Source organism: Biomphalaria glabrata, chromosome 12, assembly GCF_947242115.1.
Source record: "Biomphalaria glabrata chromosome 12, xgBioGlab47.1, whole genome shotgun sequence".
NCBI lineage: Eukaryota > Metazoa > Mollusca > Gastropoda > Planorbidae > Biomphalaria > Biomphalaria glabrata.
The window spans coordinates 26,702,306-26,728,321 of record NC_074722.1 but is presented as its reverse complement, the minus strand read 5'-3'; the positions used below and the strand labels follow the sequence as shown (position 1 = coordinate 26,728,321).

General features: G+C 37.2%; 1 protein-coding gene across 5 annotated transcripts in view; it reads right to left on the bottom strand.

Moving 5' to 3' along the window:
* The window catches only part of LOC106079083 (collagen alpha-1(XII) chain-like), a 171,696-nt gene that overhangs the window by 93,759 nt on the left and 51,921 nt on the right, over positions 1-26,016 (bottom strand). For 4 of the 5 annotated variants that reach the window (XM_056007152.1, XM_056007149.1, XM_056007150.1 and 1 more), the window contains exons 3-4: positions 5,923-5,941; positions 5,003-5,053 (exon numbers count right to left, since the gene is read on the bottom strand). In XM_056007152.1, coding sequence (XP_055863127.1) covers positions 5,003-5,053; positions 5,923-5,941 — 70 coding nt within the window. The remainder of the gene's footprint in view (positions 1-5,002; positions 5,054-5,922; positions 5,942-26,016) is intronic. The other variant, XM_056007154.1, reaches the window with a different exon arrangement.

Here is a 26,016-nt window from a genome sequence, read left to right as displayed (position 1 = left end):
AGACAGATCGTGTGTGGTACCCCAACGGTTTACAGACTAAGGGAAAGGTGAAGGTAAAGGAAGGTGAAGGGAGTTTTGGGGTCACTGTCTTGTTCGTGCCTCTTGATAGATATGCAGCTTTGTAGTATTCCACGATATGAAGACGAACATGGGTCCACTCAGCTCGAGTGCGTTGAAGATATTTCCAGTCTATTATTTTAATTCGTGAATAGAAAGAGTCGAGACACCCGCGTGAAGTTAATTATAGGTCTGCAGAGGTCACCCTAACCCAGACTTAGGTCATTGATTGTAAAGATGAAGGAGGAACTAAATAAATGAATAAATAAAATGACATGCTAACAAAATAAACACCGCCGAAGAAAGGATACAGTGGATTCGTCACTCAATTATGACGTAATCTCCGGTCCACGTGGTAAGCTAAATATATTAGCATCTAAAATTAGACCACTTAGAACAACACTGTTCTAGAGAATGAAAGAATGAACATTGTTGATAAAGTCATCATCCACATTTATTTATATCAGGAGTCGGGGGGGGGGGGAAATTTTTTGTTTGGCGTTTGGGTTAGTGTACAGTGTGTTTATTTGAAGATTATCTGAAGATCAGAAGATGGAATATCATTGCCATCACATTCAGGCATATTTTCTATTGAGCACAAGACCTCATTCATTTGGGGAGAACAGGAACATTCCGGAATATTTACTGAGACACTAACTCTAAACCTTTCATGTACACACACACACGAGTGAAGTCTGATTTAGATCCAGAACCAGATCTCATACGTGTGTTTAAATAATACACAATACAATATCTCACGCGGGCGTGTTGGCCAAGTGGTAATGCGCTTCCGAAATAATGAGTCCTAGGTTCGAATCTTGGTGAAGACTGAGATTTTTTAATATCGGGAATTTAAGGGCGCCGCCAAGTCCATCCAACTCTAATAGGTCGCTGACATTTTGGGGGGAAAATACAAGCGCCTGGTCTTGTGCTGGTCACATGATACCCTCGTTAATTGTCGGCCACAAAAATGACCTATAAATCATCTGCCCTATATATCGTATTTCCTGAAAAGGTACTTTTCTATTTTTTTTTTACAATACCTGAGAATGATTATAACGGTATATTATACAATGTTTTGCAATAATTATAATGATACAATGTATTTTGAAGCTTCTACGACTCAATAAAATTTGATTTCTAAAACGGAAGTGTGTACCACATTTTAGTCAAGAACCTCCAACTTATAGGCTTTCCAATATCTAACTTATTTAATATCCACCCCTAGGATCAGGTTCTAACTCCAAGTAAAAGATTCAAACTGCTATCCTTCAACTCTAGAGCGCAGGACGCTAACATTCTGCCTATCTTGCAAGTTTAGTTTCTCAAGCTTTTGCTTGCCATGCCAACTCCCGGAAAAAGCAACATTCACGGCACACCCACCCCTTCTTTGCAGGAATGGCGCTTTGGGGAGCGTCAAAAGATTTTCCGCAATCCGCGTTGCAGAAATACATAGTACTGGCCATTACTGGCCATTTCAAGTTGGAAGAATAGTGCATGTAAAAAAACAAAAGGTGTTCAGAGAAATGACAAAGAGAGTTGTCTGTACTTTATTGATCTTGAGACAGTCACCAAAAAAAATAACGTGATTAAAACGTTGATAGAGCTCTTTTAGGAGATTCGAAAGTTGCCAAACGCGGTAGTACAGTATTATCATGTCATAATATCGTTATCATGATGTTAGTAGGCTTTATAATAGCATAGTGTTAACGTACTGACGCACACATATATATCTATATTTATATATCTATCCCCAACTAATGTCAGGTACCGATTAAAGCTGGGTGGACTCAGAGGCGCCCAAAGAACTCGAAATAAAAAATCCAAATCTTCATCAGGATTCGAACCCGGGACCCCGGTTCGGAAGCCAAGCGCCTTACCGCTCAGCCACCGCGCCTCCTATATATATATTTCTGTAACACTTCGTCTTCCATTATAAAAAAAAGTTAACATTAAAACGACTTTAAATGTAAATTTAAAAGTGTTATTGTGTCTGTTCGTTGTGTCCATGTGTCAAGCGTCTCTTCACACATGTCACATTTGGGTTCAAAACCTGTATTGCAAGTGTGGGCTCCTTCTCTGTGTGTGCAGATATTTTTGTTGTCAGTTGTGGATATAATCTATCACTCCTTTTACATGTCACAGTTGAATAGAAGAAGTTCAGGTTATTGTATCACAATGCCAAAGAGAAGTTCACCTGTGGAGAATCACAAGAGGCTCTCTCTCTCTCTCTTCTCCATGTTAAGAAATCAAATCACTCTTATTCAATGTACGCATTTATGCATGGTGGCATATAGTCTAGAACGTTCAGTTAAAAGAACGCACACTTCTATAGCAAAATAACCAAAGGAAAGAAAGGGCATTTTTTTAAATTTTAAATATTACAGACGTTACTTCAAAAAAGAATATAATTACGTCCCACGCATTTCATGTGTAAGTCTAGTCATGCATGTTAATTAATGACTTAAACTCTGCAAAGTCGTTGGTTTTCCTGGTTGATTCAGGCAACCCATTCCACTCTCAAATGGCACTAAGGAAGAAAAAGCACATATACGAATTGTTCTAGCGTATGGAAAACAAATGTGCCGCTATCTAATAAGATTTTTTTTAAAAGCCTCAACCCTTCGCTGAATATAGTATACGATTTTCCTTTATAATTTTTAAGATTTTTAGGGGGGAAAACGCTATTAGTTTTGTCTGTCCGTCTGTCCGTCCGTTTAGATCTCAGAAACTAGAAGAGAAAATCAGACATCATGATATTTTAGATCATTCAACGTTCTGATTCAACGGCTAATTTTTTCTTTTCGGAAAGTGAACCATCTAATTTTTAAAATTATATATGCAAGCAGATTTTTCAAAAAATTACACCACCTTTTTAATGAAAAACTTCAGGGGATGTAACTGTTTCTTAAAAGGTCATAGACTTCTTCATTCATAAATCAAGCTTCATTCATAGATTCGTACATTGGTACAAAACATTTGCATAAAGGTCATCTGTTTCGTGATTCCAGCAAAACGCCCTACCGCCTTTAATTTTCCCCAAATAAAGTCAGGTACCCATTAGAGCTGGATAGAATTAGAGGCGCCCAAAAGATCCCGAAATGAAAAAGCCCAGTCTTTACCAGGATTCGAGCCCGGGACCCTAGTTTGGAAACCAAGCATTTATCGCTTAGCCAACGCGCCTCCGAGTACTAAACTGATCGACCATAATTAGCAATAGATTCTAGTGGAGATTCTCATACATACCGGAAGTTCTTATCTTATCTTATCTTTAAGATGATAATGACGTCCTAAGCGTATCCCGAGGTCAATGATGTCAATCTAGGCATGCATTGGTTTTCCAGACTCAGGCAAGCCATTCCATGCTCTAATAGCACTAGGGAGGAAGGAGTTTTTGTACAAATTTGTCCTAGCATATGGAAAAAGGTAAATGCCTTTATCTTTGTGTCTTTCTGGGTATTTTATGATCTTTTGTTTGTGTGTATGTTTTAGCAGTGCAGACTAAAAGTTTCTTCCGTTTCTTGCCCCCCCCCCCAAACTAATTTCAATAGAGAGAGAAAGTATTTTAGAAGTTCAATTTTATAGAAAAAAAAATGGGAATCTAAAGAGCGATATTAAGGAAGACTTATCAACGATAATTAGAGCTCAATTGTTATTTATTTAGTTAATGGTGAAAATTTCCAATAGTATTCACAATATGTGTTAATAAAAAAAAAAGTCCCCCTTTCAGACCTTGCGATATATAGGGAAGAGGATGGAAAGGTTATCTTCTCCTGTGTTAATTGTCACAAATATTTGAGCAATGTTACAAACATGAATACATAAAAACACCAAACACATATTGTCAATCTGGTGGAGCAGACGGCAGGATACGCGCACAACAAGCTACTTAACGTCGTGCCATCTAAAACTTTATGGTTCAGTTCATCCGCATGACAAAGTAGTTCCACTTTTAATTATTTGCATAGATGCATTTCTAAAAGATGCAACCATCCCAAAGCATTGATTCTAAATACTAAATTCATAGCAAATCAAATTTGATTTTATGATTTTGCAGATTATAATTATGACTTGTGGATTTAAGCTATGAGTTGTGGATTTAAGCTATGAGTTGTGGATTTAAGATTTAAGCTATGACTTGTGGATTTAAGCTATGACTTGTGGATTTAAGCTATGACTTGTGGATTTAAGCTATGACTTGTTGGTTTTAGCTATGACTTGTGGGTTTTAATTATGACTTGGGGTTTTGACTATGATTAAGGTGTGAGTCAATAAAAAGAAATTAAAAAAAAAAAAAAAAAATGCCGGGTTTAAAATTAAGCGATGTAGATTTGAATCGACGTTAAATCCTTAGTGAGACAGCTACTTTAAAAATATGTTATCTGTTCAACACGCGTGGTTCCATATTTGTTAAATAGTGTATATATCAACAAGAAAGAGTTTTACACTGAACAAATACAAACTTACTATTAACATTGTTACTTCAAATTAAAAAAACAATAATAAAAAACATTCCAACAAATTGTTAATATATCAAATAAAAATGTGGACAGTTGTTAACAAATTTACAAAAAATCTAATCAATTAGTTTTGTTAATCAAATTACTTTCTTCACCATAGAGAAATAGCTAGTAAAACGAGTTATTACAATTAAAACATGTGATTGTGCTAAGTGACTAGAGAAGCGTCCATTCGTCGAAGGTGACCTACTTAACAGGATACCATACACCTGATCTAAGAGTGCAAAGATGTTAGATTAAGACACTATTTGGCTACACGCGCAATCAGCAAGATGAAGCGATGCCTTGATGTAAAAAAAAGTTAAACAGAGAAAATAAAACTAAATCTAGTTACAGACAATATCAAAGAGAGAGAACTAAAAAAAAAAAATGAAATGGAAAAAAAATACAACTATATAATCGTGTCAAGTTTACACTCAACGTACTGGACTCGTCTGTAACATTTGGTGCCGGACTTACAATGACCTCAGAGGACGCTGTTGAGATCATGTTGAGAATTAAAAGAACAATATAATCACACGTAGTATCACTAGAGCTAGCTTTGCATGCAAAGTTTTAACTCTTTCACTACTAATGGCATCGCTAAGAACACTCGAAAGTCCTTGTGTATTAAGAGAATTACTAAGGGTAGATAACTTTCATTAACTTCTTTAAAAAGAAACACTCGTAAAAAGTGCAACAACTCTAACCTAGTCTAGCAGACGATAAGCAATCGTTTTACTTTTACTTAGCCATGAGCTTCGATGGGATGGTGTATTCAGAACTTTCCACATTAATTATCATAAATTATGCATCTTTTTTTAAAAATATTAATGACAGCTGACAAAGCTGTTCGTTATAAAATTCACTCTATTTGCACTGGCTGAATGAAAACAATGCACACTCCACTTTTGGCATGCTAGCAGACGCGAGCTTCAACGCTCTTTAAAGCCTTTCATTTCAACATCCCCAAACATGTCTAACTAAATTTTATCCCTGGCTACTACCTTCTCATTCGCTAAGCAAGCCAAGTTGCCAAGTAGGGCCTAAATGTACTCTAACAAAATTATCTTTATGACAGTTTAAACATAAAGAGAAAATATTTATTTTAGGATCTTGAAATAAACCTTAAACAAATATATGTGCAAGTTGTTTAAAAAAGCACAATAATATTATTCAAATATAAACTTTAAAAGCCTGAAAATAAAATTCATTTCATTTTCTTCAAAATAGGATTACGTTAAGTTATTTACATGACTGAAAAAAAGTTTTGAAAAACCCTGGCTATATTTCAAGAGTTTTAGCCATCATTGTCTCTTGCTTCAGAATCAAACAGAATCTATTATTGACTTCTACAAGTACATACCTATTTCTTGAGCTCTGGTCTGAAAATATAAAAAAAGAAAACGTATTAAACAAAAAAACAAAAAACAAAACGAGAAAATAAACTACTGAGAATAATAACATTTAGAAGGGAAGGAGTTAAATACTTAATTTATAATATTATATTCAGTTCTTATCGTATCAATTACAAACGTTTCTTAAATGAAGAAATTTAATTTCACCATAGGTGTATCCGTGGATCAATCTAGTGCAGTGATTTCCAAAGCGGTCTGTATAGACCCCATGGGGTCTACCACGACTTTCAGGGGGTTTTCGAGACAAAAAAGTTTGGGAAACACTGATCTAGTGAATGTTTATTACAGACTCTTTGAAAGTAAAGTCAACGGTTTTCTTGCACTTTCTAAGTCTAAGTTTTGCAAAATAACCTTTGACCTGTTTGATTAAAAGATCTAATCTTATTTGCGCAGTTTAAAATTGTTTAAATGTACTATTATTATTAGGGTTACATATTGTTATTTGTACTGCATGGATTTGGATCCGTTGGGTGTAAACAAAATGTTTCGTAGTTTTAATTTCACGCTGGTAAACGAATGTCTAGTGGGGACTGTTCAAACGATGTATCACTACCCTATTATGTCCAGGGGGCTCGAGTTCAAATCCTTCCAACCCTAGCTGAGTTGTGTTTGCAGAGCGTCTAAATGCAGCACTTAAAACCTTTTCCCATCTACACCCTCCCTTCCCAATAAGGCCCACTGCTTACCCTGAATGAACCCCGGGTCAAAGGCCAATCCACCTCAAAAATTTTTTTCATATTATGAAAGCCTTGGCTATTTACCACAAGACAATATCAGCCATTTGTACGCCTTTAGAGGATTCAGTTAGTAAAAGAGTAGAGTACTTGAAATTATCAGATCTTAACGACGATAACAGCTAATTAAAGCTTAATACAACTCAGTTGACTCATACAGAGATGCCCTTACTCACGGGGAACTGCCAAAGGTACTGGCACAGGTAATGCCACAGGTAGTGCCAGGGCAGTTATAAAAACTGAGTAGACACACACACACACACACACACAAAATAGATTTTCTATTCACTACTGTAAGAGCAGAAGCAACATACAATGTGAGGACATTAACATCTGGCGGGATAGAAACAAAAAGTATTAATAGATCGCAAACAGCTTGACCAGAACACGATGTGAGCGAATTGGAAAGAAATGTGGGCAATTTATTCATTAGCAAGCTGTGCTGAACATTGTTTTTTACACGAACCAGCGATGTTGTAGTTTAGGCGCCAAATAATCTCCCTTTGATGAATGTGTCAGCAGCCAGAGTTCTACAACATATTTGATTTTATTGCGCAATGGCCGTTTTATAATTTAACTACACAAAGGTATACAAGAATATAGGCTACAGATTACTTAAAAATACCAAAGAATACCCAAAGTTCAGAAGAATGTCCAAGAATACACAACAATATATATCTAAAGTAGAATGTAAGGAGTATGTAAAAGTGTTTGAACAATCTTGTAACAAACTGGCATAAATCAGGGCGGATAGGGGACTTTTACTTTGCTCTGCTTACATGTCTGATTATTTCAACGCTTGGACTCATGTCACAACTGTGCGATGTTGTTCTGTTGTTTTGCGCTAACAAAAAAGGTCCTCTAAATGACAACTTGCTGAACACTAAGATGACCATAGGAAGATCATGCCATTACATTAATTGTAATGTCTCAGCCACAACCAAAAGGCCCTAACGAGAAAAAAACTAAATTTATCTCTATTAAACTTTTGAACAAATCGGGTAAACCCGTTCACACACACACTCTACTTTCTTTTTCGTGGCAAAATAAAACGTTATGGGAACATTCGCCATGCATGACGTAGATCTAAATTCAATCTACTAGATCAGTAATACCCAAACTAAAGCCCGCAGGCCGTGTGTCATATCCGGCTAGTAACAAATTAATGATAATACCAAGAAATACACAAGCCTAAGAATAATACAAATGGATACTAAAGAATACCCAAGGATATTTCAGACTACCAAAGACTACCCAGAGAGTACATTTGTTTGTCTTTGCTTTTGTTCCTACCTAACAGTTAGGCAAACACTATGGTACTGAGAACTACTATTTACAAAACAAGTACATACAAAAACAACAACAAACTAAACTATAATTATGTTGACTTGTAGATTTGAAAGCTGGGAATTAGCTTCTGTCATAAGTAGCGACTTCTGACGTCCAGACTGAAACGAGTGACATTAAACTGAACACTTAATACTGGCACTGCCAACGTCTCCATGTCGTCTGCATAGTGTTGACGACATCTCACGACATGGAGAAGTTGGTCGCGCCAATATTACAGTTTATGCTAATGTTTCTCTCTGCATGATACTTATTCTTTAACTAACAGAACAAGCCTTGACAACCGTTTAATCCAGTTTGATTGGTTGCCCAAGTCACGCCCATGTTTAGACTGCACACTACGTCTTGTAGACTATGTTTGCCTACCAAGAATTCTTATGCTAATATTTTGTTAATTTTTCTATCTTGTGAGTATACCAGTGCTTCTCAAACATTTACTAGTATCGGCCTCCCCTCAAATGAAAAGAAAATAATAATCGCCTCCACTGCTATTTTAGCTAACAAAGGGGTCGGGGTCCCCCCCCCCCACAGCTAGGTCCGAGGCTCAGGCCCGGCGCTAAGATTTTTTTCCTGCAAATTAAGCTGCAACAAGGCTTTCTCCTAAAGTCTGTCTGCCTTGACTGAACACAAATGAGAACAGCAGTAGTTCAAGATAGTTGTGTGGGACGTGCTACACGCACAGCGATCAAGAGATTAATAGACTACATTTGATCTGAGAACGGGAAGTAGACGAAAAGACGCGTACGTAATTAGGGGAATAAATACACATAAATAGTATCTCAATAAGTAGTATTTATTTCCTTTTTTCGACACCAAACCAAAAAAAAAAAAAAAAAGAATTACGAATATTTAATTAACTATTGGGTTAATATTTTTTAAAAAATTAATTTATGTTTTGTTAGGTACAACAAATTATTTTGTAAAGTTTCAACTTGATCCGAGAATGGGTGTGGGAGAGATGACGTGTACAGACATTGAGCCAGACAAGAGTGAGTTGATAGAAGCTTAGTTAAAAAAGAAAATGAGGGGATAGAGAGAGTATGAAGAGCGAGCCCCCAGAATTCTCTATACCACTTCTTGTCCTTTTTTTTTGGTCGTAAACTAGATTTTATTACTTAAACAACGTAAACTGGATTCTTACTGAATGTAAGCAAAGAACAGATAACTGTTATGAACTTGAGTAAGACAATGTCTTTTGACAGGCTCACAGATTTTTATCCACAATTGTGTACACCGCACTAGAGACAATGTCCGTTGTAAGCCAAATGAAATGGGGCTCCTTGCCAAAACCTACCAGAAATAAAAAGGTCATAGACTTCGCGCACTGTTACTTCTCTATTGCCCTTGTCAAAGGCTTTGAATAATTGACTTGTTATTTCTTCTAGCTATTTTCAGCATCTGGTTTTCCCTGGACTTTTCTTTTCTATCAATTTTTGCAACAATTTTGTTCCAGGTCCAGTATTTGTATGTAGATTAACATCTAGATGTATCAGCTGAGGATGTTGTAAAACACACGTAACAGCACGTCAAGGGCTGAGTATGTTTTGTTTGACATCTTTCCAATGTTCCTTCAGAGTTGAAGAGCAGTACTTACTAGCCCAATCATCCCGCATGAGCACAGACCACTAATTTTTTAAAGTTTCAACTTGATCGGAAAATGCGTGAGGGAGAAAAAGCATGAACAATTATTTAAGGGGACTAAACCCAACAAATTTAGACACATATGTGAATACTGAAGTATTAGTTTCCCCTTTTGCTATTAAACAAAATAATGAATTACAATTGTCTAATTGGTTACTTTTTGTTATTAATTTATGTCTTGTCTATGAATATTTGTGGACATTTAAGCTTGATCCGAGAATGGGTGCGAGAGAAATAACGTGTACACACTTTTTACAGACAGACAGACAGACAGAGTTGATATAAGATTTGTAAAAAATATTGGTAAAAAACATTGTTTGAATAGCTCGACTATGTAGGCTGCATCCCAACCCAATCCTCTCTCTTTTTTTTAATAAACTGAATTTAATTTTAAATGTCAAATTAAATTATTTTTGTGTGTGTTGGAAATTCTCAGACACTCTCAGAACACAGAGATTGACCTAAGTGTGACTCTATGGCTAAAAGAACAAAAGTTTTCCATCTTTCTTTAGAAATAAAATAGGGTTTAGTATAGTATTAGATAATTATATGTTTACCCCATAAAGCACATATAACAAAACATATAACATAGCAATACAACGTGCTTAGACAGCCAAGAAATGTTTGACATATCCATTGAGTAAACCTTCAACTATTTGACTAAGGCATTCCAGCATGGAAGTCACGCATGGTTGACAGAAGCTTGTCCCTTCTGACTAAAGGCATCAAACTACCAGGAGGATATGTCACACCCCAGATAGAAATATCAGTTTGATTAGCAGAGCACCTGTTGGCAGGTGTTACTAAACCGTCAGTGGAATGTTGTGGTTAACACTAGAGTTTAGATAACAAAACTTAAGACCAAACAAAACACGATAGCTCCTAAAACAAAACTGGGTGTGTAAATATGTTGTCAAAACTTTTTCAAAAACATAAACCATAGCAAACGAAACAAAATGTCAATGTACCCTAACAACAGATGCTCAGAGAAATCAGCACAAGTGTCAACTGACTTATTGGGTATTCCCGATGAGCTCATCTATTGCAGGGGTAAGAAACTGCTCAATAGCTACTTGCCAACATAACGCGACACATAAAAGGGTTCCGAAACTTGTGCTACTTAACAGCAATGTCTTTGATTCCGAAGCTTAAGGACGAGTGCAGTATTTTAAATGACATCGCAAACCTAGTTCTGACCTGCATATTTTGCCACAAGTATTGCAGACAAAGCCGATATCCGTAAGGGGGGCTATTTAAAGTTTTCATTTCGTCTTATTCAAGGGCTCTTTCAGAAGCGAACTGCTGCCAGCTACTTTCTTCTTTTCCATTGAGGGCAAAATGGCGCCTGAGTTGATCTTTAGGGCTCTTTCGGGAGGAGCACCTGTGTTATGTTGTCCTCTTTTAATCTTGCAAAAATGATCACGCGGTCATAGCTCTATGCGAAATAAGTGTTTCTTAAAACATCATATGCAAACACACACAAAATAAAGTGACTCGAACCCGTTGCTCTCATTACATATCTTGTGCACTATCGAGTATTGGAGTTTAAGCTATATGTGTTTTTAAATAGTCTCCCTCTTTCTCTGTGTTTATACCAGTGTGTGTGTGTGTATGTGTGTGTGTGTATTGTATTCCTGCATTTAGCCTACATATGTCTGCGGCGGTTCAAAGGAATGCTAGAAGACAAACAAGTCTGAAACACCCTCGCACATATTTTCAAGTGAAAAATAATTATATGGGTCGATGCAAAAAAAAAAAAAGAAGATAAGAAATGATAATATATTAATCTATAGGTAGAATGAAGTTAGTGCCCTTGATAGCTCTGCGACGCAATACATTCTTCAAGACTGTTGCATTCTGGGTTAATTGAGAGATGTAAATGTAGGTGTTTATATCAAGGCAAAGGTTTAAGTTGCTTAAGTTGCTTTGTACTTGGCTAATCGCGTAAAGTAATTTTTTGTGTGTGTATTGAAGAAGAAAGACTGATGAACTGTTGTTGTCCTTGGCTTCTTACATGTCAGAGATGTGGCGTTTAAAGAGAAACTGGAGGGGTTGAGAAGAGAATGTGAAATTGCACAACTAGGGTCGATATGGAGTGTGTGTTTGTGTATCTAGTTGGCTGATGAAATATTGAGTAGGATTACCTCAGATGGCTGAGAACGAGCAAAATAAAATAAAAACCACCCAAAAAGAAGGAAAGAACCGCACAATTACTACCATAGCTCTCAAAGATTAATCTTCCTTTTCTAGAAAAAGCAAAATCAATTTTTAATTACCACTAATTAAATATTTTAATTGGTTATTTTTGTTGTTGTTGTTGAAACGTGTAATAACATAGACAATTAATTAACTGTGAAATGTAGGGGAAATAACTTGTACAAGAATTTCGCCCAATGGCTAAAACGGAAGACTACATACGACGGTACAGATGACGTCACCACGTGTGACTATAGCATGAACTGAGACCATAGTGTTCAAAGCAGTGGACATCCTGTCATTTCATTTCTGTCTCAGACTTGTCTACCATAAAATAAAAGTTGTTTAATAAAGTCAAGTTTATAGTGGTGAACTATAATATGTTTTAGAACGTAATTCATGTGTCTGATTCAAGTTACGTAATTCACGTGTCTGATTCAAGTTACGTAATTCACGTGTCTGATTCAAGTTACGTAATTCACGTGTCTGATTCAAGTTACGTAATTCACACAACTGGGTAACGTTGGACTTTTTAACCGGGTGGATCTACAAGGGTCAGGGCATGGGTCGGGGGAACCCATTGCTTTGGCTTAAGGTAACGTGACCCATGAACAAATGGATGATAGTTGATGGGGGCCCCAGACAGAGGGGTCGGTGAAGAGCCAATTCCTTGTCCTTTCCCTGGTCACAGGTTGATAAAAAAGGGATTTGATCTCGAACCGTTTCGGACATCTCAACGAGCTACAACCCAACCCAACACACAACTCCATCAACAAGGGTGTACATAGAAAACCATCACAGACGTTGAGTTGACGCCCTTATCCAGAGCCTTACCTGTACACAAACACGTACACACACACACACACACACACGCATTTTGATGAATCGAAAACAATATAACCAAAAATATTATTTAACGAATAGTCTAATAAGCAGCCCATATAGCTCACACAATATATAAAATGGATCCCTTTGAATCGGGATACAATGAAACGAAAATTTGTGACTTGCAATTTTGTGTACTTTATTATACAGCAGTGTAGTTTTGTTTAATATCTAAGAATGAAGATCATGCAACTTTTCAGAATTCGGAAATCCGACAACAATAGATAAACATGTTTTCAAGTTACATGAAGTTATTTCCTTTTTCCAGTCTATATTTATCTATGTCTATGGTTTAACCGTACTGTAGAAGCACCTGAGTTGGCTCACTAGGGCGTATGGGATCATGGGTAGGCTCATGCCCCCCACAGCCCTCTCAAACGTGCTGGAGTGATCCGAAAAGAATGTTTCGTCATTGTATCATTTCAGTTCCAAAGCTGACAAGCGGGAATGCCATCATGTATAGTCCCAACAGTCAATGGTATCTATTTCTGATTTTTACCCTATATAGAATAATACTACTTTTCAAAATTAATTTTTTTCTTTTACAAACCTTGTTTTAACTCACAACGTCTGTCTTCTGGGTGAGTTTTTTTTTTTGCACATTTTTTTTCCTCCCACTTCCCATTCTCGGATCAAATTGAAACTTTGAACAGTTGCCCAGTGCTGATGACAACACACGAATCTATACAACATTTAATCAATTAGGGAATCAGTTAGTAATAATTAATTAATTTTGTTTTATATTAAAAGAGGAGATTAAATTTTCAATATTGAAGTATATATCACTGTGGTCATCCTTCAACCATTATAACCGTTTTTTTTTTTTTCAAATTGCGAAAATCGCCTTAGTTTGTTTTTTTTTAGTTTAGAAATTATTTATTTATCCTCTCCTATAAATGACATTACAGAGCTTATCACATGACTGGAAATCACAAAACAGAGTTATGTATTTCCAAAATCAAAGTAGAACCAAATACTCGGTGACTCAAAACATTGTATCTAAGATTTCAAACAATCTTCGCTTTCGATAACGTAGTACTTCCATTTATTGTTTTCAGAAATTGCGCCTTCAGTAAATCAATTTTTGTTTTTTTAAATGTGTTATTGTTTTTGCATAAGCGCTAATTTTTGTTTTGTTGGGTGGGGGGGGGGGGGGGAGAGAAAACTGAGCCGAGGCGACGCGACCCGAGTATCTATTCTCATTCACGGTTACACTTGCCAACTCGGAAACACAATATGTTAGCGTGAGGTACAAAACATTCGTGAAAATAGCAACACACTTATTTAAACGAGGCTATTCTCACAACAGGTGTTAAGGCAGGTCTATTTCCACGACAGATGTTTAGGTAAGACTGTCACGGAAAATGTTTCTTTTATTACGTCAGCGTTTGCTTTTAAATTTGATTTCAGACAGCTCCCTCAGTCACGTGACACCTGAGAGTTCATGTTTACCGGCAGTTAATTTTTTTTTTTGAACGAGTAATAATTAGGCGAATGACTATTTACGGAGAACGAGTCAGAATTAGGCGAATTTAAGAAATTGGTTCACATGCATGATTAGAGGCATGACGCGTAGGACGTAATTATCTTCTTTTTTCTGAAGTAACGTCTGTATTATATAAGAAGAAGAAGATCTACACATGGCCAGCTTTCTTCTCCTTACTCAGTAGCGGTGAATTCAGGTAGATGAACAAACATTCCTTATGAACTCCCACCCTCCCCTCCCCCACAAACATTCAGTAGCAATAACGTGTATTAATGAACATCTGACATTTTATTTTGACACAACTCTTATCACCTTGACAACTGCTAGCGATTAGCGCTCAGTCCACTAAGTAGTTATAAAGTAATTATGTGTTGATGTTATTTTTTTAGTACTTGAACTTTGTGTAATGAAAGAGTTACAAGAATGCCTCTAATGTCAGCCTTGCAGTGAGAGATTTTCAAAGATAAATTTTTTAAACTCCGTAACTCTTTGATGACGTTTCAGTTGTTAAGATCTTGTTTTACATTAGTTAACAATGAAGTAAAAAAAAAATAAAAAAAAAAAATTGAGAGCCATTCTGGGACGTCAAATAAAATAATGCTAAGGACGCAATTGGAGATTTTCATACATGGCGGACATGACTATAAATAGCTATCCGGTGTACAAAACTAAAGGATGCGCTTATAAGCTTTGTTTTTCAAAAGTAAAATGAGAATTTCTTTGCCCTTGTGAGCACTGCAGAGTTAAATGTTCGAAGCACTTTCCGTTTGAAGTGCAAAATACTTTCAATATGAAGAAAACATCAGACTTTCACTCTAAGACTTCAGACTTTGTTCAAAACATTTAGACTTTCACTCGAAGACTTCAGACTGTTCAAAACATCAGACTTTCACTCTAAGATTTCAGTAAGCGGCAAAAAAATAGAGTTGATACGAAGATGAACTGCCATGCACTGAGACATTTCTCCAAATTATATCTCAATTCTTTTTTATTTAATTGGCAACATTGATGTTCAGTTGAGCGCCCTTGACATTATCTAGTTAGTGAGAGTCTATAATGAACGATCACTTTTGACAATTAAAGAATAACTATTACTTTGTGCTGCAATAAACAGTTTAGAAATTTGATTTCACAGTGCTAAAATGCTCATATAAAAGTATCATACACCTTTTAAAAAAATAAGGCTTATCAACACTCCCTATTTTCTGTACACCGTATACACCCAACAAAAAAAAATATGCTAGCGTTCAACATAGCTGAAAATTTCTAATATCTATCATTTAAGTAAAGTTTTGAAAAAAAATATATTTCGAGAATAGGTTATATTCAATAGGCCGATGTTGTCCTCAAAATTTGACTTCACGATACCACAATTCTTTATCCGTATTTCCTATTTCTAGCTACCCTATCCTAAGAGGCATATCTTCTACTAATTGAGATCCTATCCCAGAATAAAATGTCGGAATTCTTCTCATTTGTCCCTAGACTTTCGTCTTAGGCGTGGCTGTCACAGTTCGCGTCACGAAATCTATTCCCTCTTTCCGATGCAGCTGTTCTTAGAGAGGCCAGTCCAGCCAGCTGTTCTCAGAGAGACCAGTCCAGCCAGCTGTTCTCAGAGAGACCAGTCCAGCCAGCTGTTCTTAGAGAGAAAAGTCCAGCCAGCTGTTCTTAGAGAGACCAGTCCAGCAATCTGTTCTCAGAGAGGCCAGTCCAGCCACCCTTTCTTCTCGCTCCCTCCACTGTACCTTGAAGGATGACTTTTGAAAGTGTGTCATGTCTTACAATAGGACCGAACCAGATCAGCTTTTATCACTACACAGTAATGGGGATTTTTTATTTGCCAGCCAGAGTGGTGACTTGTAAAAGAACACAGTCATTTCTATTGTTTGTTTGTTGTTTTTTTTTTTTGTTTTTTTTATCATCTCATACCCAGCATTTTTCAAAGTCTTGGATTCTTCTTTCAACCTCAGCGTTCAGTGTCCAACTTTCACAATCCCATGAGAGTGTGAAGAACACTGGCAAAGAATCCAGATTTTCCATAGTGGTCATGATGGCGATGCCAACTCAAACGGCGAATTATCTAGTTTAGTGATCCTCTATCTCTTGTCTGATGTGTTTAAATGCGTCAATTTCATTTAATGTTTAACCATTCAAGTATATACAGCTTCTCCGCCACAAGCTAGTCCTTGGAACCTAGGTTTTTTTTTTTTACTCAAATCTCCAAGATTCATTTGTGTGTGTGTCCAGTTCAATAGTGTTCAGTTGTGATATTTGAATCTCTGTTGTTACGTGTAGTGCTTCCGTTTAATATAAGGTATCCTAGTGATATATCTACTGTTACGTTGTTGTATTTGGTGTTCTGTTGACATACTTATATTGCTATATTTGCTGTGGTGTTGTTTTAATTGATGCTCTATTTTTATATATTCATTTGCTATATTTGATGCTACCTTTGACTTCTTCGTAATATTGTCATTTCCGTTCCGGTGTCTCGCGGTGGCTCTTTTTGATGGTGTATCTTTCCTTTTATATATGTAATTATTTGGTACAAGAAATGGTGTAGATCATTGTAATTAGACAACGTTCTTTTTATATTTTTTAAAAGTATAAGACTTGTGTGAAATCTGCTTAATGAAATAAAACGAGGATAATAAAAACAATATTTAACTTCTCTAACATTATGTTAATTATTGTAAAATTTAATTAAAAAAAAAACAACTTCAGAAGAATATTTTTTGAGGCTCAAATTTAAAACAGAGTTGGGTTTTAAATACTGTCATATGATATTAAGAACATACAACATTGTTTTTTTTTTAAGCTTGTATTTTCCAAGGCAGGGGTTTGAATCAACAAAAAGAATGAAAAGGCTGTATATGAAAAGTCTTATGTTTTTGTTGTATGATTTCTGAAGAATATTTGTTGTGACAGTTTGATAGATGAGACCTGCGCGAGGCTGAATTGGAGCATAATAGAGTATGAAGGGGGAGACAACAAAGAAATGCATTTCATAAAGAGTTAGCGCTCTTCTTTATTAGCTACTGCAATATAGTGGGTGCTTTCTTCTTCTATCTAGATATAGATTCCAAGGCGTAAGATTTTGTTTGAACCAGATCTAGATCAAATTTAGTTACGTTTTGAAGGTAGCACGAAGGCCTGTTACAAATACTAGCGACCAGGTCCCAAGGGTATGCGATGCTCCTAGCGACCAGGTCCCAAGGGTATGTGATGCTCCTAGCGACCAGCAACACCCGCAAATTGCTTGGTACCCTTCTGGCTTAAATAAGATAGGATTAGAAGGTGCTATCTAACTGCTACGTGCGATGCACTGCAGCATACATTTAACTAGTCATAGTCACTAGTAAATAAGTAATTGATATGAAATAGGTTTTGCGAATTTGAATGTTCAAAAAACATTAATATTTTAAACAGCCCAACAAAACATTAGTTTCTGTGAACCTGTAAGGCCAGGAAGTATCAGAGAGGAAGTTTCTGTGAACCTGTTAGGCTAGGATGTATCAGAGAGGAGGTTTCTGTGAACCTGTAAGGCCAGGAAGTATCAGAGAGGAGGTTTCTGTGAACCTGTAAGGCCAGGAGGTATCAGAGAGGAGGTTTCTGTGAACCTATAAGGCCAGGAAGTATCAGAGAGGAGGTTTCTGTGAACCTGTAAGGCCAGGAAGTATCAGAGAGGAGGTTTATGTGCTGCCTCGAGGCGCACTTGTCCTATCAGCTTGAATCTAATGCCCATCAAAATCACTGGTTTACACTGGGGACTCGATCTCGAGACCTCTAAGGTTCATGCTACTCGGCCACATATCCCACCACTAAAAATAACTGCACTAAGTAATAATCGACAACTAATTCTCTGAGGGGAGAGTAGGTGGGTAATTTGGTCGAGTAAAGTCTACGCGAACTAACCGCATTAAACATTGCCATTGTATTGAGGCTCGGTGTGCGTGTGTTAGCGTGTATATGTGTTTGTGTGCGTTTGAATTCTCGGCGCAAACGGGTTTGGCTGTATTCTGCCATTATCTACGAATGCGTCGCGATCTCTATCAAGTTTCTGACCTGCAAAGACACAGAGTAGTTCAATAGGACAAGTGTACATGTTACACGAGAGTAAGACAGGTCGATAAAGCCAAATACCATGTCCCCACTGCTGTCAATAATAAAGTGTACTAAATAACGAGTGTACATCTTGTTTGCTAAGGGGGGGGAGGGGGGAGAGGGGTAAAATGGCGGGGAGGGGAAGTGACCCGGGCTTCCTCCCTAGGGCTCTTTTCTGATCGCGTTTTATTGAAGGTGTGGTACTCTCTCTAGATAAGGAAAGAAACTTTTTTTTAAAACTGTTTTATGAACTCTTGAACTCGTGTCTACAAAAGTTATCTGCAGTCAGGGGCGGACTGGCTATATGGGCATTCGGGCAAATGACCAGTGGGCCGGTACTCAAATGGGCCTGTAGGACCAAAGATATCTTCTTTTTTTAAATCACGCCTGTATTTTATAAGATAATGTCCGCATAGATGTTACTAAGGCAGCTACTAAATTGTTTAAGGATTTATAGTATTCTCTTACAAAAGGGGCTCTCTGAGAGACGTATATTCACTGTATGCATGTGTACAACTAGCATAATGATTTTGAGGACAGGTAGACCTAGAACTGGATGTCCATCATATAATATACAATTTATGGACCGGATGAAATAGAAAATGCCCGGGCCGATTGTGACACCCAGTCCGCCCCAGTCTGCAGTACTTGGGAATATCGCAGGTGAAGTAATGAGAAGCGTAACACTAAGAGCTACACCCAATATGGAAGGTAGCAGTAATCCCAAACAGCTTAATGGAAGCATTAACCCCTAACAGCTCAAAGGTATCAGTAACCCCAAACAGCTTAATAGTAGCAGTAACCCCAAACAGCTTAATGGTAGCAGTAACCCTAAACAGCTCAATGGTAGCAGTAACCCCAAACAACTCAATGGTAGCAGTAACCCCAAACAGCTTAATGGTAGCAGTAACCCTAAACAGCTCAATGGTAGCAGTAACCCCAAACAGCTTAATGGTAGCAGTAACCCCAAACAGCTTAATGGTAGCAGTAACCCCAAACAGCTTAATGGTAGCAGTAACCCCAAACAGCTTAATGGTAGCAGTAACCCTAAACAGCTCAATGGTAGCAGTAACCCCAAACAGCTCAATGGTAGCAGTAACCCCAAACAGCTTAATGGTAGCAGTAACCCTAAACAGCTCAATGGTAGCAGTAACCCCATAAAGCTCAATGGTAGAAGGAACTCCAAACAGCTCAATGGTAGCAGTAACCCCCATAAAGCTCAATGGTAGCAGTAACCCCCAAACAGCTCAATGGTAACAGTAATCCCCAAACAGTTCCATGGTAGTAGTAATTCCAAATATACCAATGGTAACAATAAATCAACAAGCTATCGGCGCTATCCCTAACTCAATGATATGTAAATAGTCTATAGCCCATCAAATACTTTTACCGAATTTCAATCTTATTATTATGTTTGTAATCTGATTTAGAATCTCATCTAGAGCAATTGTAAACAGGATGCTCTCTAAAAGTACACAGTCTCATTCTTTAGCTATCTTCCTTTTCTTTCCTGCTCGTCAAGATATCTTTCACGTAAGCCACGCCCTTGAGTTACCGACGGTTACATCATTTCCTGTACATACATTTCTGTAACAGTCACAGTGAAAAAGTACCGCATTCTAAAACCTCAAACGCCCAAAACTTTTTGGCAGAACAAATCAAATTAGTCAGACATATCTTGACTGGGTCTCGGCACCAAGTTCAAACTAATCACTCACATCCCTATTTCCCCATTACTTTTGCGACATTGCTAAAAACCTATCCTTCCTTTAATACACCTGAGGTGACTAGCACATGTTGCCAACTTCAACTTCAAGTTATCCACTTGTTTAGCACTTTTCGCTTGATTCCGAAGAGACAAGAAACAAATACAGCTCACCATCAAAATTGGCAGTTTTGGCATTTGACTTGCTTCTCGTTACTTCCCCCTTCATGTCACTATGTGTCAGTCCGTAACACTGGCATTTGACTCCAACATTGTTTTTCACATTATTGAGGGATACGATAAGAAAAATGGGGGGGGGGGGAGGGGGGGCTTTTTTTTTGTTTCAGGCCACGCCTTTAATAAACATACAGGGGTTTTGGTGGAAACTTGGGGGAGCAAGGTTGACGTTGATAGCTTGGTCGTCGTCACTCACGGGGTACGTAGCACTCTCGCACGCAAACACTTATGTAATTAATGCCCCCTTTTTTTTCTAGCCACGCTCTATGACCCGACACAACGTGAGAGTAACAGGGTCGGGTGGGTGGGGGTGAGGGATAGGAGTGAGACTGCTATCTTGAGTATCGTTTGTCCGGCTGGGTGCAACCGAAACGAAACTGTATGTTTCCAAGTTTACAAATAGGCAGCGTATCAAGAATGCAAGCCCACCGTAACGTACAGTGGAGCGAGATATTCGTCTCCACTTACCACAGCTCGCCACGTCACAGGTCAGTGTTCAGGCCTACAATGACTATTGGTTTCGGCTAGAGCCGTACAATTTTTTTTTTTACTTTAATTCTACTACTAAAAAATTGCCTTGCAATGTGTGTACGCTTGTTCTAATATTTATAATATAATTTATTATCACCACAATAGATCATGTGTGGTGCCCCAAAGGCCCAACAGACTAAGGTATAGGTGAAGGGTGAAGGTGAATATTATCTTACAGGCGTGCCAATGTTTATATCTTTAAACATGTTGTTATGTATATAAATCTACAATTCAATAATTTATGGTAAGATAAATTTGTATAAAATGAAATACAACATAGAACTTGTGAAATAGTATCAAAAATTGTTTTTTTATTCGACCTATAAATGTATACGACACATTTCCAAAGGTCATTCGTAATTAAAGCTGTTAAAAACATGTAGCCACTAACAAAAGAGAAAGATTTTGCATTTAAATGATTGGGAAAATGGGTATCAGCTCAAACACATTCACTCTCTCAATACAGTTTAGCAGCTTTGGCAATAGAAAATATGAGTAGTGTTGAGATAATGAGCTGGTGAACTAATCACTCTATGCCGCTGGCAGGATCCAGTTTCATTTTCTTCCATTTCACTTAGCAGAGCCCATTTGGGACTTTGATTTTATGATGTGCCTGCGAACTTCTTAGGTGTATTATTATTATGAATGCTATTATAGATAGTATTATAATTTGAGTTTTAAGTTATTGTCTAAAAAGGCACTAAATTGGCAAGCCATCTAAGGTTTTCATCGATGCTTTTATTTCTCAAGTTTCAGAATTTCCATCAGAAATTACAGATGATCATAGAAGGGGATAGAGGCTGCCAGGGTTTTAGCTCGGAATCATCGAGTCCACAGTTCAAATCGCATGCCACACGGCCAAGCAACTTTCCACCGCTTTCCCTGTATTATATCAACTCACTTTGTCTACTGTCTGTCTGGTAGAAAGTTTGTACACGTTATTTCTCCGACACCGGATCTCGGATCAAGCTGAAATTTCGCACAATTATTTCTTTTTCCTGACAATACAAGAATCAATTCAAAAAATTAACAAATTAGTTAATTAACTATTGGTAATAAATTATTTTGTTTGGTATCTCAAAAAAAGGGAAAGAAATAGTACTTGACTGAAGTGGTGGTTGCCGCTTTATAGTAAGTTTGAAACAAACAACAGATACAAACTTCTATTTTCATAAACACCTCAGTAGCAGAGTGGATAGTATGTCGGCTTGAGCCATGAGTTGGAATTCAGGTCGTTCCCCTATTTTTTATATTACTTTTGAAATAAAAGTTTTAAAAAAGCAATTACGGTAAAATTCACCCAGATGATCCTTTCTATCTTCACTCCTCCCACCCCATTTTCTAACTTGGTCCAGATAAGTGATAGAGTCATAGCTTATTGAGAAAACTAAATGCATGTAATTGCGCTAAACAAATACAATTGGTAAAAATAATTCTAATCGCACAGATTTATTGTTGTTGGTCTAGATCTAATACAAATTTTATTACAATGACTGATCCAAATTAATATATACAGTTACACTTCGTATAAGCTCTTTTTTTTTTCTTTTGTATTTTGTTCTTTGTTTTGTTTATTGTTAAAGTATCAAAATATTAGACAATTTTCTCTGATTTAGAAAAACTGAACAGAATGAATCAACCACAACGGAAGCAGAAATGTTTCAGTTGTATCATTGTTTGTGTGTCTTTGTGCGAGCGCAAGTGTGTGTGTGTGTGTGTATGTTATCATAAGTCTTACCACTAAGCCAAATACATTTAGGCTTTTAAAGCGAAGAGGCTAATTAAAGTTTTCACATTTCAGAAAAAACGGAGTCAAGGGAGACCACCCACGACTGTAAATCACTTTCCCTAGATTGAGGCTGACACCTACCTAAAGCCGGCCTTGTAACGATAATTTCTTGTTTTGTTAAAGAAAGTTTGACGCTCAATCAGTCACGTTACAATTGACGGTGGCCCTAGAGCCAGTTATTTCAGTCAGAACTGTCGGGGTATCTATAGAGATCACGGGGAGAGGAGGTCGAGTTATTTCAGTCAGAACTGTCGGGGTATCTATAGAGATCAAGGGGAGAGGGGTCGAGTTATTTCCCTGTCCAATACCCTACAATAGTGTATGTGTTCATGTGGGAGAGATCTAGTCACGAGAAAATAAAAACGTATTTCCATTATCGTGCTTTGCGTCCTTTACTTTCAGGGGTTAATGCCCTTGCCATCGTGCCGAGACTGAACTTATGTCTATTATCGAGGACCCACGAGGCCGGATTTACGTTGGTAGTAAGCCGTGAAGTGAATTAATAATTCAAGCTACTCATATTCAAGCATCAGAATTGACCGTTGATTGGCTATATTTGTTATTTGTCTAATCTCTCTCCCTCTTTCTCTCTCCCTGTTTCTCTCTCTCTCTCTCTGTTTCTCTCTCTCTCTCTCTCTCTGTTTCTCTCGTTTCCATCTCTCGCTCTTTTTCTTTCTCTCTCTCAATCTCTCTCACTTGTTCTCTAATTCACTCGCTCACTCTTTCTCTGTCGTTCACTAACCTACTCTTTAAATCTCTCTTCCATTCACTGTTTCACTCTGTCGCTCTCTCAATCTTTTTTTTTTTAGTCACCGTTGGTCTGTTTATGCTCATCATAGTTTTCACGGGTATTTGTACTTCTTTGTTTAATGAACAATTAGACTAAACAATAAACAATTAAACTTAAACAATGAACAATTAGACTAAACAATAAACAATTAGACATAAACAATGAACAATTAGACATAAAAATAAACAATTAGACATAAACAATGAACAATTAGACATAAACAATGAACAATTAGACATAAACAATAAACAATTAAACTTAAACAATGAACAATTAGACATAAAAAATAAACAATTAGACATAAACAATGAACAATTAGACATAAACAATGAACAATTAGACATAAACAATGAACAATTAGACTCTTTTTGTATAATTTTTTCCAAGTATTGTTCCAGGAGGCTCTGCCTCATATTCACCCCCTCTTACTGTTCTCCTCCCTCATCCTCTTTCTGTCTCTCATTCTCTCTATACATTTACAAAGCTTATATTAATCACTCCGTCTTTCTGTCTGACATGATTCTTGTACTCTTTTTTTTCCAATTCTCCATTCTCAGACCAAGATGAAACTTTACACAATCATTCATTGTCGATGACATTACATGACTCAATAAAAAAAAAACTGATTAGCTAAGTAATTACCGGTAACAATGTGTTTTTTGTTGTCTATTTAGAAAAAGGGAAGAAAGTCTTGTAGAATTGAGAGATATGTCAACAATTGTGCGGCTTATCATTCCAGGATTTCTGGCGTTGCGATTCTATCCTGTCTTTTTCTTTCCTCCAAGCGTTTGTCAAAGAAGACAGGATTTCAGGGTTTCTCTTCCAAAATTTCTGGGTTTATGATTCCAAAATCTCTGGGTTTATTAAACCAATTATCTCTTGGTTTATGATTCCAAAATGACTAAGAGTATGATTCCAAATTCTCTGGGCATCTGTTTCTAAGGTTTCTGGGCATCTGTTTCCAAGGTTTCTGGGCTTGTGATCTCATTCTGACTCTTACCTGACAGGAATATATTTTTATTGTCTCACTACCAACAGAATATGCTTTTAAAGACACAAGTTCGATAGGTTAATTCAGTGATGCCCAACCTAATTCCACCTGAGGGCCATATTCATTTGCGACACTCGTGTCACGCGCCACATTACTGAAAAATTGGAAAATCAAAATGAAATCGACCTCAAAATAATTTCATGAGAAACCCGTGGATCTAGTACTTACTTGTTACCTTAATTAATGGGATATTGTATGTTCCTTTATGTTTTATGCGTCAAAGAATGGCTTCAATTCTCTCCCTAAAATATGAACATCATTGTAGCTAGCTTGACCCCCGCCATATTGGTTTCATAATGACGTCTATATAAATTTCTTCTTTTTTTTTAAAAGCCACATTTTCTTTATAAAACAAATATGTTGGCTTATTATCATGTTCCATAAAAGTAAAGTAAAGATCCGCTCACTTTACCTGGTAGATTTTTACATCAAAGTGCTAAAGGTCATGGTGCCAATTCATATGACGGCCCTAACTTAGGGAAATATACGTTTTTCAACTTTTTTTTTTGGGGGGGGGGGGATATTGTACACTTTGTGATGGCGATTGAGCGGGCCGGATGGAACCTCGTCGCGGGCCGGATCTGGCCCGCGGGCCGTAGTTTGGACATCACTTGGCTAAATCTTTGGTATAAGCATATAGATTTCATGTTTTTCATGACTATCTAAAACAGCCCAGAGTTTGAGAACCTCTACTATAAGTGCATTTAAGATCTAAAAGCATAACGTGAAAGTCAGTTACTGAACAAGTTGTATATCCACGTTGTTGACGGAGTATTTATTAGGTCATGACTCACGTCTGCTGGTCAATCTATGGTGTTCAACGAGGCACGACACTTGTTGAAACGTAACCAGGTCCCAGGTCATTACTCACGCTCCAAGGCCACGTGATCTTCCTGCCCCACTAACACACCAGAGACACGTGTTGATAAGGTTAACTAGACCAATTCGGATGAGGCCAAAGTAGAATGGACTACTAACACGCTGACAGTTTATAAACACACACATACACATGATATTTTAGTGATATGTTACGAATGCAGGTTACGAGCTAAAAATCTAATGGAAATAAATGGTAGCGTTTAACCACAAACGACATTCGTTTATATTACTTTTAATTATTAAGCTATAGTGTATAGAGGCGCACTTTAGGCGACTGATATTAAACGCACAATTATGACAACATCAATTCAAAGTTGAGGTCAGGCTTTCACAGGAGTCTCATCTTCAACGTTATAGTGACTGGCACTAGACAGTTCCCATTGTCAATTAAACATTGGTATTAGATCTAGGGCAGCTGACTTAGTCTACTGAATGTTACCTCCATCTTGTGTATTCCTTACGCACGCACAGAAATACGCAAGCACTCTTCTGATTACCACAAACTCTACAGACCCAAGATTAGACATACTGCATGTAACTAGTTTGTCAAATTTTGACTGTCGATGAATCAGGGGCAAATACTATGAGGATCTGGCGAGAGTTTTCAGAATTAAGGAAAGCTGGCTGCAGCTGAGATGGCCTTGATACACTACTCTCACTCCTCCCC